Raw genomic sequence first — 17,067 nt, 5'->3', positions numbered from 1 at the left:
TTTCACGAGGCGGCGTTCTAAGCACCGCTGATTGGTTGCAGCGCGGAGCCAGTTCGCCCCGCCCACGAACGTTTGCCCATTCACAACTTATCAGCTGCTGCAATTTACTGAATCTTTTTTTCGTGGCGGGGATTTTGAGTTCTCTCCCACTGGTTTCGGCTTCTCCTTCTTGCTCCGGATCTGGGCGCTTGAACCGAAGGAGTCCCCTTTGCTCCGCTAGATTGGGACAGCTGCTTTTGCCGGGCTTCGAGGTAAAGGGAATTCGCCTCCTGGACCCCGTTTTTAGGCTCAGTCTGTTGCCACTTAAATCGGTAGGAGTTTATTGCTCGCTTCGGCGTGCGCTTGTGCGCGCGTGCTGCGTTTTGAACCCAGCAAAGCTGTTCTTAGGTTCTGGTTCATTAGTGCCCCTTTTCTCCTGCCCGCAGTTTTCTCATTGCTTCTTGCTCAATGTCTCCCGGGCGTCTGCTTTAAAAACAAAAAGCATAAATAGATCTCAACACACTTGCAATATAAAAGCGAGGGACCCGCGCTTCCTGGAAATCGTTCTGCAGAAAGGAAAACTGGGGCGGCGACGCAGGTGGTGGTTAAAAGGTCTCTTCCAGAAACTAAATAAATGTGTGTATCAGTCCGTGGTGTTTTTAGAGGGGGCGGGGGTTGTCATTGGTGTAGCGGGGGGGGGGGGTCAGAGAGGCAGCCCCCCCATCAAGTAAAACAATAGAAATACTTAACTGACCAATCACGTAGGTTCTGTAACAAAAGTCTTGCGCCCCTCCCCCACAAAAATCCTGGCTATGCTGTGTGTGTGTTAAAAATCCAACCCCAAATGTTCCAGCCCCAGTTAAATGGGTGCCGCCCTCTTTTCCATCCCTCTTTTTGGGAGTAAAGTTGCCTCATGCTCATTTTTTTTAAAAAAAAACGGTTTCCTTCTCAAGCCCGATTCTCTGGTTTGCCAGTCCTTAGTCCTAGCCGTTTCCTGCTGGAGAAAGGTTTCTCCTTTCTCTTGCTAGTAACCGGAGTTGCTTCAGATCCGGGCGCTTGAACCAAAGGAGTTCCCGGATCCTTCGTCCAGTTAAAATCGCTGCTTTGGCCGGTCGTTGGGGAGCGAGGGGTAAACGAAATCTGGGCATTGGGAACTGGTTTGTAGCCCGATCTTTCTTTCCCCTGTGAAGTTAAAAAAACAATTAAGAGAGTTATTCTCAGAGAAGCGCGCGTTTTATTTTGCAGGTGGCTTCGCTTGCTGCGGCGGAGTACAGGAGAGCTGCCTGGGCTTGTCGCCTTGTCCGCGTGTTACTATGCGGTTTCGACTCATCTATTTCCCCCCAATTACTTTTATTGATTTTTCCAAATGATTGCAAATCAGACCGAATTAATTCAGTTTAATCGCAATTGTAGATTTTATTCTCTCACCCCACCCTCACTTTTCTCGTTATTTGCTTGCCCGACACTCAAAAAAATGTAGTTTCCTTATGCACAATTCCTGGGATGCATAGTTTTAGACTGCAGTGCAACTCCTTCCCTCCCCCAGCCTCCTGGGGGGGGGCGAGCAAAAGGTGGCCTTGATAGTGGGACAGGGCTCAATCCCATCCCACCCAGGACCGGATTAGGACAGTGCTCAGGCCTAAACCCTGCCCAGGTAAAAAGGCTCGGCTGCATTAACAAAAGCAAGTGTATTTTCCTAACAGTGAGGACAATGACAATAGGGCTAATCAAGTCTTACATTTGCATATATAGGCAGAGGATGCCACTAAACTCATTAGGTAAAACTGGTTTATTTATAGATTTCTCTAAATCTGAGGCCTGTGGGGTTTGGATTGCATTTTTACTTTGCTTGCATAAAATGGAGGTTCTATGAGGTTTTTCTTCTGCTTTTAAAGAAATTGCCCTCCAAGTTCAGAAGGCAAACAGGCAGAGACCTGGGAGGAAGGGAACAAGAAAAATCATCCAATGAACCACTGAGCCTTGGGCTTGCCGATTGGAGGGTTGGCAGTTCAAATCCTCGCGACGGGGTGAGCTCCCATTGTTTGGTCCCAGCTCCTGCCAACCTAGCAGTTCGAAAACACGCCAGTGCAAGTAGATAAATAGGTACCGCTCTGGCGGGAAGATAAATGGCATTTTTGTGCGCTGCTCTGGCTTTGCCAGAAGCAGCTTGGTTATGCTGGCCCGGAAAAACTGTCTGCAGACAAACGTTGGCTCCCTCGGCCAGTAAAGCAAGATGAGCACTGCAACCCCCAGAGTCATTTGCAACAGGACTTAACTGTCAGTGGTCCTTAACCTTTTTTTTTTACTGTAGAGGGCAGGAGAGAATGGCTCACTGTCAAGAGAGCCAGCCCCATGTCGTGTGCATGCAATCTCCTCTAGTTGCTGTACTAGAACTAGAACCAGCTTCATTTAACCAACATGCTTATGTCAAACTAATGCTTGAAGGGTTTAATTCCACAGTAAGCGGTCCTGACAGGGTTAGCTGTGTCACTTCCCCTTACCTTGGGAGGAAATAGGCAATCTTGCCAATTGACCCCCCCCCCCCCCCGCCTGAGAAGCTTAGTATGTGCAGAGGTTATAGCTGGTTGCTCAAGATCAGCAGCCACATGGCTCTCACCAGCCACTGTTGTGTTCCTATTCCAAAAAAATTAGGAACTTTCACCACTTTGTAACTAAGCTAGATTTTACTCCCTGTGCAACCTTTCTGAAACACATGTTTCTGACCCCTGGAGAGTTTGTAAGTAAACTATTTTTTAATGTGCCTGGCATGTGGTCTTTTCCTATGCTGCGGAAAGAGGGAAATTTTGAAAATCGCTTGGAAGGGCACATTTTAAAGTTCCATCAACCTATATTTCCATGCTTTACTTTGCAATTTATTTTGTGACTTTTCTGCTGGGCTTCTCTTGCCAAAGAGTACTTGCCCCAAACCTGGATCTTGGCATTCAGGAATTCTCATGTATGCATGTGTGTGTATATATGTTGCACCAACAGAACTCTTGTCACCCAATGACATTTTAGCAATAGATTCCCACCAGAGGAAAAGCAGTACCCTTTGACAAAACGCATAATGAATATGTGGAATTTGCTGTCCCAAGATGTGGTGATGGTCACTAGGGTGGGTTCCTTATCAAAGCCACTGACCACATTCCTTTAGTATAATTCCATCAACAGGATTAGTTATGAGGGTGACAGAGCTCCTTCATAATCACTGGGATTGTTTTATTGTACATACTCTTTATGGATGTTTATCTTTTACTGTTTGTATAACTCATTTTTGTACTATGGTGGTGGTGATGATGATAATAATAATAATAATAATAATAATAATAATAATAAATTTATTATTTATACCCCGCCCATCTGGCTGGGTTTCCCCAGCCACTCTGTGCAGCTTCCAACAAAATATTAAAATACAATAGTGCGCCAAACATTAAAAGCTTCCCTAAACAGGGCTGCTTTCAGATGCCTTCTAAAAGCCTGGTAGTTGTTTTTCTTTTTGATATCTGGTGGGAGGGCGTTCCACAGGGCAGGTGCCACTACCGAGAAGGCTCTCTGCCTGGTTCCCTGTAATTTGGCTTCTCACAGCGAGGAAACCACCAGAAGGCCCTCGGAGCTGGACCTCAGTGTCCGGGCGGAACAATGGGCGTGGAGATGCTCCTTCAGGTATACTGGACCGAGGCTTAGTAGCCTATTTTGGCCATAAGCGATATATAAAGTTCAGAGGCAGTATGCCACTGAATACCAATTGCTTAAGGGCAAGAGCCAGAGAGGGCTACAGTCTTCAAGTCATGCTTGTGGGATTCCCAAAGGAATCCAGCTGTACACTCGGGGTGGGGAAGGATGCTGGATTACTTTTCAGCTGGGCTCTCCAGATACTCTCTTGCCATTTTACATAACGCAGGTTCTGGACACAAGCCAACTATTAGTAATGGCAACATTCAGAAACCAGTGGGAGAGCCTTGCTATTCAGTAACAGGATTGAAAAGTAGCCTTCATTCATTCATTCATTCATTCAATAGTGTTCCAAAGAGAACATCCCATGCAAACCTCTTGAACTGGAATATGCAGGGTTGATACCATCAGAGTGGCGCTGGGAGACCTCATTTGTTTTGCTGTGTAAGGGAATAAGATATTGTTAAGTATGCAAGCGGGAATTGAAAACTAGACAGCTGAGAGAGAAGAGGAAAGGGAGAAGAAAAAAGAATCAAATAGGAAAACGTGCAATTTAGGATTAGATATAACGGTTGAAATGTGAATTGGAATATAAATTTCTAATATAAAGCAGTAAATTGGGGAAAGTAGGGACGTGGGTGGTGCTATGGGTTAAACCACAGAGCCTAGGACTTGCTGATCGCATGGTCAGCGGTTCGAATCCCCGTGGCGGGGTGAGCTCCTGTCGTTCGGTCCCAGCTCCTGCCCACTTAGCAGTTCGAAAGCACGTCAAAGTGCAAGTAGATAAATAGCGGGAAGGTAAACGGCATTTCCGTGCGCTGCTCTGGTTCGCCAGAAGCGGCTTAGTCATGCTGGCCACATGACCCAGAAGCTGTACACCGGCTCCCTCTGTCAGTAAAGCGAGATGAGCGTCGCAACCCCAGAGTTGGCCACGACTGGACCTAATGGTCAGGGGTCCCTTTACCTTTACCTTTAGGGACACGGCTAGGAAGAAGAGCGAGAAGTCAACTTATCTGGGGAAAATGTATCAAATTTGATGTATTGATTGGTTAAAATTTGGAAAACCATTAAAAACTATTTGGCACAGAAAGAAAGAAAGAAAGAAAGAAAGAAAGAAAGAAAGAAACCATCAGAGTGGCTAGCTCACTACCAAAAGTAATTTCCCCTCTTTGCATGGTATTTGTCTTGCTTTGCCAGCTCATCACCACTTGGGGGCAGTAGTTCCATTTATTTGTCGGGTCCTCATCTGCATGGCATTGTGATGCCTTTATCTCTTGCATTGCTACATCTTCTCATTGTATGTAATGTCCACCAAGTTACACTAAAGTTTCTGGCAAAATAAATATCTCACGCCTTTCATATTCCACGTGATAATTTTTTAAAAAACTGCAATAGACAAATAAGGCTACTCTTTCTAGGGTTTCAGCCTGTCTCCTACTTTAAGAATAAATAACAAGGAGCAAGGTTGGGAAAAAGCAGGCTTTATGTGTATTACTCTGGAGGATAGCATTCCCAAATAGGTCTTAGTTGCTTTCTTTGCCTACACAGCTTTTATGTTTACACTGCACACAAAGCATGAGTACAACAAACTAAATTGTAATTACATCAACAATCCACTGTTATCTGTTGTTGTTTAGTCATTTAGTCGTGTCCGACTCTTCGTGACCCCATGGACCAGAGCACGCCAGGCACTCCTGTCTTCCACTGCCTCCCACAGTTTGGTCAAATTCATGCTGGTAGCTTCGAGAACACTGTCCAACCATCTCGTCCTCTGTTGTCCCCTTCTCCTTGTGCCCTCCATCTTTCCCAACATCAGGGTCTTTTCCAGGGAGTCTTCTCTTCTCATGAGGTGGCCAAAGTATTGGAGCCTCAGCTTCACGATGTGTCCTTCCAGTGAGCACTCAGGGCTGATTTCCTTCAGAATGGATAGGTTTGATCTTCTTGCAGTCCATGGGACTCTCAAGAGTCTCCTCCAGCACCATAATTCAAAAGCATCAATTCTTCGGCAATCAGCCTTCTTTATGGTCCAGCTCTCACTTCCATACATCACTACTGGGAAGACCATAGCTTTAACTATACGGACCTTTGTTGGCAAGGAGATGTCTCTGCTTTTTAACATGCTGTCTAGGTTTGTCATTCTCCCTAAAACACAAATCAAAGTTGAATAAAGAGGAGTGGTAAAGAGGGGTATCAAAGTGGGAATCGGCCTCTGTGGGTGGTTGTGAAGATGAAGAAGAAGAAGAAGAAGAAGAAGAAGGAGAGGAGGAGTAGTAGTTTGGATTTGATAGCCCGCTTTATCACTACCCCAAGGAGTCTCAAAGTGGCTAACATTCTCCTTTCCCTTCCTCTCCCACAACAAACACTCTGTGAGGTGAGTGGGGCTGAGAGACTTCAGAGAAGTGTGACTGGCCCAAGGTCACCCAGCAGCTGCATGTGGAGGAGCGGGGAAGCGAACCTGGTTCACCAGATCACAAGTCCACCGCTCTTAACCACTACACGATGTTTTCCTTTATTGGTGCACATAATACTAACCTGACTCTCTTGCTGCTGTTTCTTTCCAGGGCAGAGATAGGGGCCTTTTGAGCTCTCTTCCCCTTGGGGCTGCTTCTGAGTGCAGGAGAAAAAAACTCTGTTCCCTTTGTGTTGCACTGCAATAGTGAAGCTATGGCTGAGACCCCCAGGAAGAGGCTTCGCTTTGAAGCCACTTGCCCTGTCTGCCTGGCCTACTTTGCAGATCCTGTGACTCTAGACTGTGGACACAACTTCTGCCAAGGATGCATCTCTACGTGCTGGGAGGAGGCTGGCACAGAAACCAGGTGCCCACAGTGCCGAGCAGCCGTTGGGCGGGATTTCAAATCAAACAGGTCTCTAGCAAGCATTGTTGAAATTGCTAAGCAGCTGAATTCCATGGGCCTAGAGGGGCCAAAATGTGTGACGCACAAAGCGCCCATGAATTTGTTTTGCAAGGATCACGAAATCTTCTTCTGCCTTCTGTGTGACGCCGCACAACAGCACCCATGCAAAGCTGTGGTTCCCATAGACCAGGCTGTTGAAGAATACAAGGTAAGAATACGACATTTGATATGATTTGGGCATATAACCAATAGTACATTCTCAGAAATATCCAGGCCCAGGGTTCGAGGGCGGTGAGAATTCAGACTCTCCTTGTGGGAAGGCTTTATATATGATCCCAGGTGTGTGTGGTGACTTTGCAGACACAATTGCATGGAGAAATATGTGCTCCCATACCAAACTTCTTGTGTATTAAGGCCATCTTCTGGCCTTAATAGGCCAGAACTCCCCAGCCATTCAGGAGAATGTTGCTGTCTGTCTATGCAATTTCTGTGCCAGGGAGACTTTCCCAGTGCCGGCGCTATTACATATCACGTTGCATATGACGTTTTGGGGATGGCAGCTGTGTGGGCTAAATTTCCCCAACACTGGGCACATGCCTCAGCAGTGGCGTAGCTAGTCATTTGGCTGCCCGGCGCGGTGTGTGTGTCCTGCAGCCGTGGCGGGGCAAGCTGCCCATGGGGGTGGGGCAAGCCAAGGCAGGGGGTGCTGCGTGGAGCCTCTTGGCAGCCTCCCCCTCAGCTGTAGGGTGGCTGAGGTGATGGGCAGATGCAAGCCCCACGCTGCTCAAAAAAGCAACGCAGAGCTTGCAGGAAGTCCACCTGTTTTTACTGTATTTATATTCAGTGTTAGTCGCTCTGAGCCCGGTCATCGCTGGGGAGGGCAGGGTATAAAATTATTATTATTATTATTATTATTATTATTATTATTATTATTATTGTTATTATTGACAGGATCGGATTTTTCGCTGCCTAGAAGTTCTGAAGGAGGGGAGAGAAACCATCCTGCAGTATACAGAGAACTTGGAAAATGAAAGCCAGGATCTGCTTGTAAGTGCCGATTTTTTAAAATTAATTAACATTATATCTCTCTTCCTCCCAGAGGAGCCCAGAGACCACTATTTGTTGGAACTGAGCAAGTAATGGAACCAACAAGATGGTTATAAGCCGTGAGGCATCCCAGTTCCTCAGCATTACTTGGTTTCTTTTAGAAATTATAAGAATATTTCACAGAAACATGGACTCCTATAGGTTTTTAGGAAATTCTTCCATTCTGGATGTTGATGCCATTTTATATGCCCTTTGTATGAAATCCTATCTCTCTTGATGGTGCAAACATGGATTACGCTGGCCTGATTTTCTGCTCTTTATATTCTGTTTGTTGCAGGAACTAATGAAAGAAGAGAAGGGAAAAATAGTGGCAGAGTTTGGAAAATTATACCAGTCTCTGAGAGATCAAGAGAAACTTCTTCTGCAGGATATGGTAAACGTGGAGAAGTGTCTTGCAGTGATAAAGAAAAGTTGCCTGTCCAGGTTCTCTGAAGAATTGGCAAGTCTTGGAGGTTTCATTCAGGATATGGAAGAAGTGCGTCAGAAGCCAGAAATTGAATTCCTTCAGGTAAGAAGAGTAGAAAAAAACTATCCATTAGGAAAGCAAACTCCATATTTTGGTGTTTCTCCATTTATATATATACCATATGAAGGAGCCCAAATTTATGATTGTGGTTTATGAGGTTTGTAGCGTACAACATCCCAGATAAATTTCTAATTTCACTTCACTGTGGATCAGTCTGATAGAATAGGTTTGTGTGGTTTTTTTTAACTCTCTGGTCATGTGTGTGCTCCTAATGCCCTCCTAATTAGGGTATTTTTGCCATCATTCCCCGCTTGTGGGCTTCCTGGAGGAATCTGCCAACCTCATGTTGGAAACAGGATGATCAACCCTCAGTCTGATCCAGCAGGATTCTTCTGATGTCCTGTTTCAGGGCTGGAGACTTATGTTTTTAATATTATTCTTACTTTATATACCGTATTTACTCAAATGTAATGCGCAGCTTTTTTGGCCAAATTATGTCACAAGAATTAAGGTGCGCATTAGATTTGATGGCACCAGCAAATACTTTTTGGGTTTCAAGGTTTTGAAAATTGAGGTGCGCATTTGATTAGATGGCATATTAGATCTGCTTAAATAAGGTAATGCTGTACTTTGGGTCCCTACAGAGTCTGAAGGGGTCTTTATAGTACTGTATTGAAATCTCTGTTCTTTCTCTCTTATTTCTGTAGGAAGCTAAAAGCATATTGCAAAGGTAAGTGGATCTCACTACTTTCTTGTTCACACATTGCACTTTTCATCCTTGTACAGCATTCCTGTTTCTAATAGTTTTCTTCTGTTTCCACTTGATTGGGGTTTTTTGTTTTATTTTATTTTTTACCTGCCTTAAGAAAGGCTTTCTAGTTATTTGCTGAATTTTACCCCACCCCCCATTTATTAACACAGCTGATCAGTGGTGTGTTTTTTTTCCTGGGGGGACGCAGAGGTACGCATATCCCTAAACATTTTGTGAATCTAAGTTTGGCCTCATTGAGGGGCGGTATTTCAATATGAGTAGGAAAATGAGAGTACTCCTAGACATTATTTTAGAAAAAAAGCACTGCAGCTGATAGTAGTCTGGGTGTCGTGTTCATCTTTCTCCTCTTTCTGCTCACATTAAATCAATCTCCAAGAGTCTTTCGCATGTACTTTAGATTCCTTCTACTTTTCAGTTTGGCTTTGGAATGGAAACTGCTTTTGTTGCTCTAATTGTGGACGATCTTCACTAGGAGGTGGATGGGGCACAGTGCAAACTGATTGCGGCTGATCTAGATCCCTTCCATTTTGGCTTTCAGCCTGATCTCTTGGCCTTACAACCTGTAGGTTCTCACCAAGAAAACTAGCACTAATACGCCCAGGAACCTCATCAAAATGCTGGAGAGGGTGCACCTCCACAGGCACATACCTCCACATGTGGTGGGAGTGCCCCCAAATCCAGCTATTCTGGACAACAGCCATACAAGAAATATGTGAAATAACCAAGCAAGTATTAGAAATCACCCCAGAACTGGCCCTACAAAACATCTTCCAAGACAATAATGCCCACTTACACCACAAAGAACTCATAACCCACCTACTTTCAGCAGCCAGAAACACCATAACCAGACACTGGAGAGACCTGTCAGGAGTAAGCATGGACCAATGGTACCAAATAGTATGGGAAACAGCCTTACTAGAAAAATTAACCAATAAACTGAAACCGACATGGGGCAAATAGAAGAAGACTCCTTTACCCTGGTAAGGCTCCCCTTTATCACATACACAGCTCAACAAATTAATACGGCTAACCTGAACCAAAACACCCACCCACCCCACTCACACATGAAAACAAAGACCACCACAGGCAACCACAAATGAACAACCACACCCTAGGCCAACCCCAACCTCTCTCACCACCAAAGGAACACAAGTGAACAGCAGAGAACCTGCACAAGCAACACTGACACAAAACCCCACATATATTAAGTAGAAACATCGCCACTCGACCCCACCCCCAGCCATCTTTCCCCCCCTCACCTCTTTCCCCCTTTATTTCCTAATGTCTCAACAAATGAAACCGATTGGTAAAAAATGTTACATGGGAAAAAAATAAGAGAGAGAGACATTGCACATACTATTGTAAATCAAGAAAATCTTTAATAACAATACATTAAAAAAAGAGTATCTGTTGGTTCTCTTGGATCTCTCAGGTGGCTTTTGTTACCATGTTATCCTTCTGGGTCACCTTGAAAAGGATGGAGATTGAGGGTGCTTTGTAGAAATGGCTCTGCTCATTCCTGAGAAATAGGACTCAGAAGGTAGTTCCGGACTTAGACGTGAGGCTTTCTGCCATTCCATTGTAATCCAAACCTTTCTTGTGCTTTCCTTAGGGATTCTGAATTGCATCAATGGAGGAGTAATACTGTTTTCTTTCCAGATATGATAAGAAGAAGCAATTTGAGAATCCGTTCTTTTTCTACACCGTGCTGAAGTGGAGGATTGAGGAATTTCGTGATAGAAATGTCTGTCTGAATAGTATCGTGCAGGAGCTAAGGGGTATGAAAACGGGTTGGGCACTGGATCTTGCCACAGGGGCTGGAACCAAAAGTGGGAGAGGCCAGCCACCTGTCAATCTTGTGATGTCATTTGAGGTTGGCTGACTTAACTGCTGAGCAGCAGCAGCAGCAGCTTTGGCATGAATTGTGTTTGAGTTTTTGTGTGTGGCTGATGTCATACAATGCTGTTTTGTTAAGTTCCAAACCTGGCAGGCCTAATAAGGTCCACTGGTTGGAGGCTCCCTGCAATTGTATTAACGAATAGCTGCAAGGATTTTATACTGGATATTATTTTTATTTAAAAGCATTTATAAACCACCTGGTATTTTTGAAATCTCTTAATGCAAAATATAAAAGCAAACAGTATCATTAAAACAATAGTACAGTCAAAACCCAATAAAATAGTAGCATGAAAGTATATATCTGACTAGGTCCTGCTTGAAACAGACCCACTGAAATCAATGAAACTAAGTTGGTCATGTCTATTAACTTTAATGGGTCTACTCTGGGTGAGACTAGAATTGAATCCCACACAAATAAAACAGGAATTCAGATTTCTCAAACACATAAAACGGTCAGATGTTATGCATCAGGAAAAGCAAATCTTTACAACATGTCTGAAGCAATTGATGATTCCTGCTTTGTCTATAGTAGAGGAAGGGCATTCCATAATATAGAGGCAGCGACAGAAAGTGTCTGTTTCAGGGTCACCATCCTATGACAGGCACGTTCAAAGTCCGTTTTGGGGGCATTTGGGTTTAATCCGGCCCCTGCGGCAGTTTATTTCCTGGGGTAAAAAGTTCAACAACATCAATCCTAGAAAAAAAAACCTCAACTTCAATCCCAAAAAGGTCAACAAGTTTGTCTGGCCCTCACGCGTGTTCATTTCATCTAATCTGGCCTTCTTTGAAAAAAGCTTGGGCACCCCTGCCCTATGATATTCTGAAGAGGTTGGTGCCATAAGTACAACTTCCACACGATCTAAATGATCTTGCAGATGTTGGTGTGAAAAGCTCTAGGTTAGCGTGGGGCTTCTGGAAAGAAATTTGGCAGCGTCGTTTCCTCACGCACAGTGGTTGGGACCTGTGTATCCACACGCACACACACCTGTGTTGCTGGACTACAACTCCTATTATCCCTGACCATTGGCCTGGCTGAGACTTGTGTGAGTAGTAGTCCAGCAACTTCAGTGGGGGGAGATTTCTTGCTGGAGTGTTTCTCCCAGAGCTGCCCTTTAGACCTAGCAACTGTGCTTTCTCCCACCCCAGCATAATTTACATGGACCTGGGTGAGTGATGGGGAGGCAGCAGAATTCAGGGAAGAGGGATCCAGGAGTTGGCGAACGATGCTGAGCTACACAGAAGGCCTTCGTGCACTTTTGGGCTGCCAGTATTTACTCCTAAGCAGAGGGAGCAGGACATTCCATCCCACATATTCTACTTAGTTTGTTTTCCAACAGAGACTCAGTATTCTGAAGCTATTGAGTGTGCATATTTTCCTTGTTTGTTTGTTTTTGTGTATGTGTGTGTTTTGAAATTTGTGCTTCAGCAAACCCCAGAGTTACATTAAGCATGCTGAAGCCCCTGTCTTGTTCCTTGTAGGCACATTCTTGTTTCAGTCAGCACTCAGTTTATCTATTAAAGGGAGTGATGGATGGATTTTAAAAATATTTTTTGCGACAAATACAATTGTGTGACATTTTATCTCTGTTTTCTTTTCTCTCCCCCCATCCCGGCCTCCAGGTGGTCTAACTGGATTTAATGCAGCCACAGGTAATTTTGGGGACTGGTGGAGGACCAAATTCACAGAAGGGATAGGGATGTCTTTTTTTTGCAGAAAGTTTTTTGATTTGTGTTTTATGGGGGTTGCCAGTTTAGGAATGTTAAACAGATTAACCCATAAGTTGTCCACATGCAGGAGACAGGACAGCTTCATAGACTGCATTGCTTGGGAATTCTACGAAACCAAATAAATCAGTACAGCTTTTAACACTGGTGCAGTTTTGAAAGATTCTGTCCACCATTTTGGTTCAAAACGGCATCCAACTGTATCAGAACTTCCTTCATCTTGGGAACCATAATACAAAGTTTGGTTACGATATCTTAAGAGCTGCAAAGCTAACAAACAAACCAATATGACAGATGAGGGCAAAAGCCATTTTCTGCTCTTGTTGTCTAGCAAATGGTGCTCGGAGGTATTGCACTTTTGATCCAAAATGATTAGTAGCCATTGCTAAACTCATTCCACAAATTTGTCTAATCCTCTTTTAAAGCCACCTAAGGGCTTATTGTGAGGGCTGGGCCCTGCTGAGGCCATCACTTGCGGTCTTAGCTGTACTCCTTTGTGGCAAGTGTCATTCCTTGACTGAGAGACGTTTCTGTTGAAATTTTACCTCAGAGTTTTACCTCAGAGGAACGAGAGTTGTTGTAAAAGGACTAATCAAAAGACACTGAAGAAGAATTAGGTTACCTTGGTAACCAATATATCCCATAACACATACACCTAACTATAAATCCTGAGACTTGAGTCTCTCTCTTTGGATTCATCTGCATTTGTCAACTTACGATGTTATAAATGCGTTATAACAGTGTGGCACCAGATGGTGCCATAGAGCTGAAATCCCAAGAATTTCCATTGTGAGCTTTTATAACGTTTCTTTTCATAGTGTTTTTATAGGTATATGGATCCAGCCTTTGCATTCTCTTTCCCTTCCCTCACAGACTTAAAATTCCCATTTCCTAACAGCACTTCACTCACTCTTAATGGATTCTTTACTGCTTTGGAATGCTCCTGTCAATCACAAGTAAATCCTCACAGACTTTCTAGCATTTTCCCTCAGCCCAGGTCCGTTTGCAGCATCAGAGCTGGGCTGAGAGAAAAGCGGCTGAAGCAAGAGAGCATGAGAAATGTGACTTTGAGCCTTTAGGTAGCATCTGATTTCCTCCCCCAAAATATCCAGTATGTGGCAAGGCATAATTTAGTCATTCACATATATATGTATAGTAAACAGATTTGCACACATAGGAACATAGAATTGTAAAGCTGGAAGGGAACCGAGGGTCCTTTATTCCAACCCCCCCCCCCGCATTGCAGGAATCTCAACTAGATCATCCATGACAGATGGCCATCAAACCTCTGCTTAAAAACCTCCAAGGGCAGGGAATCCAGCATCTCTTGAGGAAGTCTGTTCGACTGTCAAACATCTCTTACTGTCAGAAAGTCATAAGTTGAAACAAAGCCTTTAATTATCCTTTTTATTTTTCCCTCCCCCACCCCGATCCCTCCAGAAACTATAACACTGGATCCAAAGACGGCTAGTCCCCAACTCATCATGTCAAGGGACTTCAAAAGTGTGAGACACGGAGGCAAAGATCCAGATCTGTCCACAAATCCTGAGAGAATCTATGACGACTGGCCTTTTGTGATGGGCTCCCAGGCCCTCAGAGGGGGCAGATATACCTGGCAGGTCTTTTTGGGAAGTGAAGGAGACTGGGCTGTGGGAGTCTCTCAGAAGAATGGTTCCTCAACTCCAAAGAGAAATGAGATATGGCAGGTTGGGAAGTGGGATGGGGAACATTGGGCCTCCTGCCCCTCATGTTACCGGGATCACTCTCTGCCTTTCAGTGAGGAGATCCAGAGGATCCGAGTTGTTCTGAACTGCAGGGTGGGACAGCTAGTGTTTTATGACGCCGATTCGGGAGCTGAGCTCACTGAATTCAAAGATGTCAATTTTGGAGGACGAGATGCATTCCCTTTCTTTCGACTGTCTGAAAAGGGGTATATCGCCCTCATTTCCTAAAGGTCTGCTCTCGTAGGATTTTCTGGTGTTAATGTCTGGGTTGTTGTTTTTTTAAGTCAAAATTTTTATTGGACAAGAGCACCTATGATAGCTCTGCAAAGGCCCAGACCAGCTTCTAGTCAAAGTCTCTGAACTAACTGAAACAGGAGTCTGTTTTTCTTTGCCTGCCCTTTCCCAGATTTCCCTCGGCAATTTATTTCTTTAAAAAGGAGACGTAATCTAATTGAAAATAACTTTATCCTAAGCAATGGCAGAAGAGTTTTTATACAGGCAGTCTTTCAGGACCCCCAATTCTGCTTTCAGAGCACACTTACTCTGAGGTAAAATCCTGTTCAATACGGCTTCGCAAAGATGTTTATGATTTCAGCCTATTTCACTTTCCTCTCTCATATCTCACCCTTCCCTCAAAATGCTTGGGTGGATTGGATTGTACATTATTCTCCCCTACCCAATTCATAGTTACAACTCTGTGAAGGAGGATAGGCTGAGAGAGAGAGAGAGAATGACTGGCCTAGGATTCACTTTATTTATGTTACCATTTGGGTGTGTACCACACACCAACTGGATTTTCTCAGGAGCTTTCTTTTTTTCTTTCCAAACGTGTTCTGGAAACTAATGTGACGGAGTAATTCCTTTTGTAACGACAATGTCCCCCTCCCTTCTTGATATGTATATCCACATTGTGGCTGAATAAAAGTGTTAGTCTTTTAAGATGTCTTGGTGGTGTTTTTGTTGCAACAGACTAAAACTGCTGTTTTATTCATGGAACAGACATGGGATGACTGGAGAGTTACCTTCTTCAAACATTAAAAACTTCCCTAAACAGGGCTGCCTTCAGGTGTCTTCTAAAAGTCAGATAGTTGTTTATTTCCTTGACATCTGATGGGAGGGCGTTCTACATGGCGGGTGCCACCACCAAGAAGGCCCTCTACCTGGTTCCTTGTAACCTCATTTCTTGCAATAAGGGAACTGCCAAAAGGCCCTCAGAGCTGGACCTCAGTGTCCGGGCTGAACGATGGGGGTGGAGACGCTCCTTCAGGTATACTGGGCCGAGGCCGTTTAGAGCTGTTAAGGGTGCTGGGAATTGCAGGTTAAATGATAGTTCTCAGGGCTCCATGTTTCCCTCTGCAAAAAAATATATAAAAAACTATGAAGCGCTGGTAGAACCCCCTATACAGTGTGCAAGGGGAGCAGACAGGAGCGCCTTCTGTCAGGCAAGTTCAATTGCTTGCATTGATGGAACAATCTCCTTAGTGCTAAGCTGAATACAACCCATTGTTCTTATAGTATGGTGAAAGATAAAGGACCCCTGGAATGTTAAGACCAGTCAAAGGCGATTGCAGTCATACCTCGGGTTACAGATGCTTCGGGTTGTGTGATTTCGGGTTGCGCACCGCGCTGAGCCCGGAAGTACCAGAACGGGTTACTTCTGGGTTTTGGCGCTTGTGCATGTGCAGAAATGCTAAATCACGCTTTGCGCATGCACAGATGCGCCAAATCACAACCCGCGCATGCGCAGACGCGGTGCTGTGGGTTGTGGACATGCTTCCCGCACAGATCACATTCGCACATGCGCTCATCTCACTTCAGGCTGAGGGAGCCAGCGTTTGTCCACAGACAGCTTTCCAGGTCATGACTAAACTGCTCCTGGCGCAATGGGACAACGCGATGGAAACCAGAGTGCAAAGAAACACTGTTTACCTTCCCACCACAGTGGTACCTATTTATCTACTTGCCCTGGTGTACTTTCGAACTGCTAGGTTGGCAGGAGCTGGGACAGAGCAACGAGAGCTCACAGCGTCGCGGGGATTTGAACCGCCAACCTTTTGATCCGCAAGCCCAGGAGACTTGGTGGTTTAGACCACAGCGCCACCTGTGTCCCTGTGCGCATACAACTCCTGCTTGATTCAAAGATGGGGTTCCTTGCACGTGCCACAAAAAAACCACAATTTAGGGTGTTGTAGCATCAAGTGTTCCAGCAGGTAACACTGTGAAATAAGGTGCACTGCAGCAGTTCGGCCATCAGGCTGTAGAAGTCCATTTTTGCTCCAATTAGTAGATAGCAGCAAGCAAGAAAAAAAAAAGAGTCTGCAGCTCCTGTAACAAAATAGAAGTTACAGGCTAGGCAAAGCAAAGTTGGCATTCCATGTGCAGTGACTGACAGCTGGGAAGGTGTTGTTGTTGTTGTTGTTTAGTCGTTTAGTCATGTCCGACTCTTCGTGACCCCATGGACCAGAGCACGCCAGGCACTCCTGTCTTCCACTGCCTCCCGCAGTTTGGTCAGACTCATGCTGGTAGCTTCGAGAACACTGTCCAACCATCTCGTCCTCTGTCGTCCCCTTCTCCTTGTGCCCTCCATCTTTCCCAACATCAGGGTATTTTCCAGGGAGTCTTCTCATGAGGTGGCCAAAGTATTGGAGCCTCAGCTTCAGGATCTGTCCTTCCAGTGAGCACTCAGGGCTGATTTCCTTAAGAATGGATACGTTTGATCTTCTTGCAGTTCATGGGACTCTCAAGAGTCTCCTCCAGCACCATAATTCAAAAGCATCAATTCTTCGGCGATCAGCCTTCTTTAAGGTGTGCATGGGTGCTTTGCTGGAAAAATTCATTGGCTTTAATTTTAAAGTAATGGCTGAGTTG

At 44.8% G+C, this 17,067-nt stretch overlaps 1 protein-coding gene across 6 annotated transcripts in view; it reads left to right on the top strand.

Moving 5' to 3' along the window:
- The window catches only part of LOC308469835 (zinc finger protein RFP-like), a 36,205-nt gene extending 21,067 nt beyond the window's left edge, over positions 1-15,138 (top strand). The window contains exons 1-8 of one of the 6 annotated variants that reach the window (XM_080992833.1): positions 138-251; positions 6,213-6,714; positions 7,458-7,553; positions 7,891-8,121; positions 8,787-8,809; positions 10,511-10,629; positions 12,371-12,400; positions 13,916-15,138. In XM_080992833.1, the coding sequence (XP_080848959.1) occupies positions 6,316-6,714; positions 7,458-7,553; positions 7,891-8,121; positions 8,787-8,809; positions 10,511-10,629; positions 12,371-12,400; positions 13,916-14,427 (1,410 nt within the window). In that variant the 5' untranslated portion in view covers positions 138-251; positions 6,213-6,315 and the 3' untranslated portion in view covers positions 14,428-15,138. Of the gene's footprint in view, positions 1-137; positions 312-331; positions 578-991; positions 1,137-6,212; positions 6,715-7,457; positions 7,554-7,890; positions 8,122-8,786; positions 8,810-10,510; positions 10,630-12,370; positions 12,401-13,915 lie in introns of those variants that run through there. The other 5 variants (XM_080992834.1, XM_080992837.1, XM_080992835.1 and 2 more) reach the window with 5 other exon arrangements.
- The last annotated feature ends 1,929 nt before the right edge of the window (positions 15,139-17,067 follow it).

Source organism: Podarcis pityusensis (assembly GCF_964106645.2).
Source record: "Podarcis pityusensis genome assembly, chromosome: 2".
In the NCBI taxonomy this organism is placed as follows: domain Eukaryota; kingdom Metazoa; phylum Chordata; class Lepidosauria; order Squamata; family Lacertidae; genus Podarcis; species Podarcis pityusensis.
The sequence above is the reverse complement of the archived record's forward strand: the minus strand, read 5'-3'. Positions and strand labels throughout refer to the sequence as shown.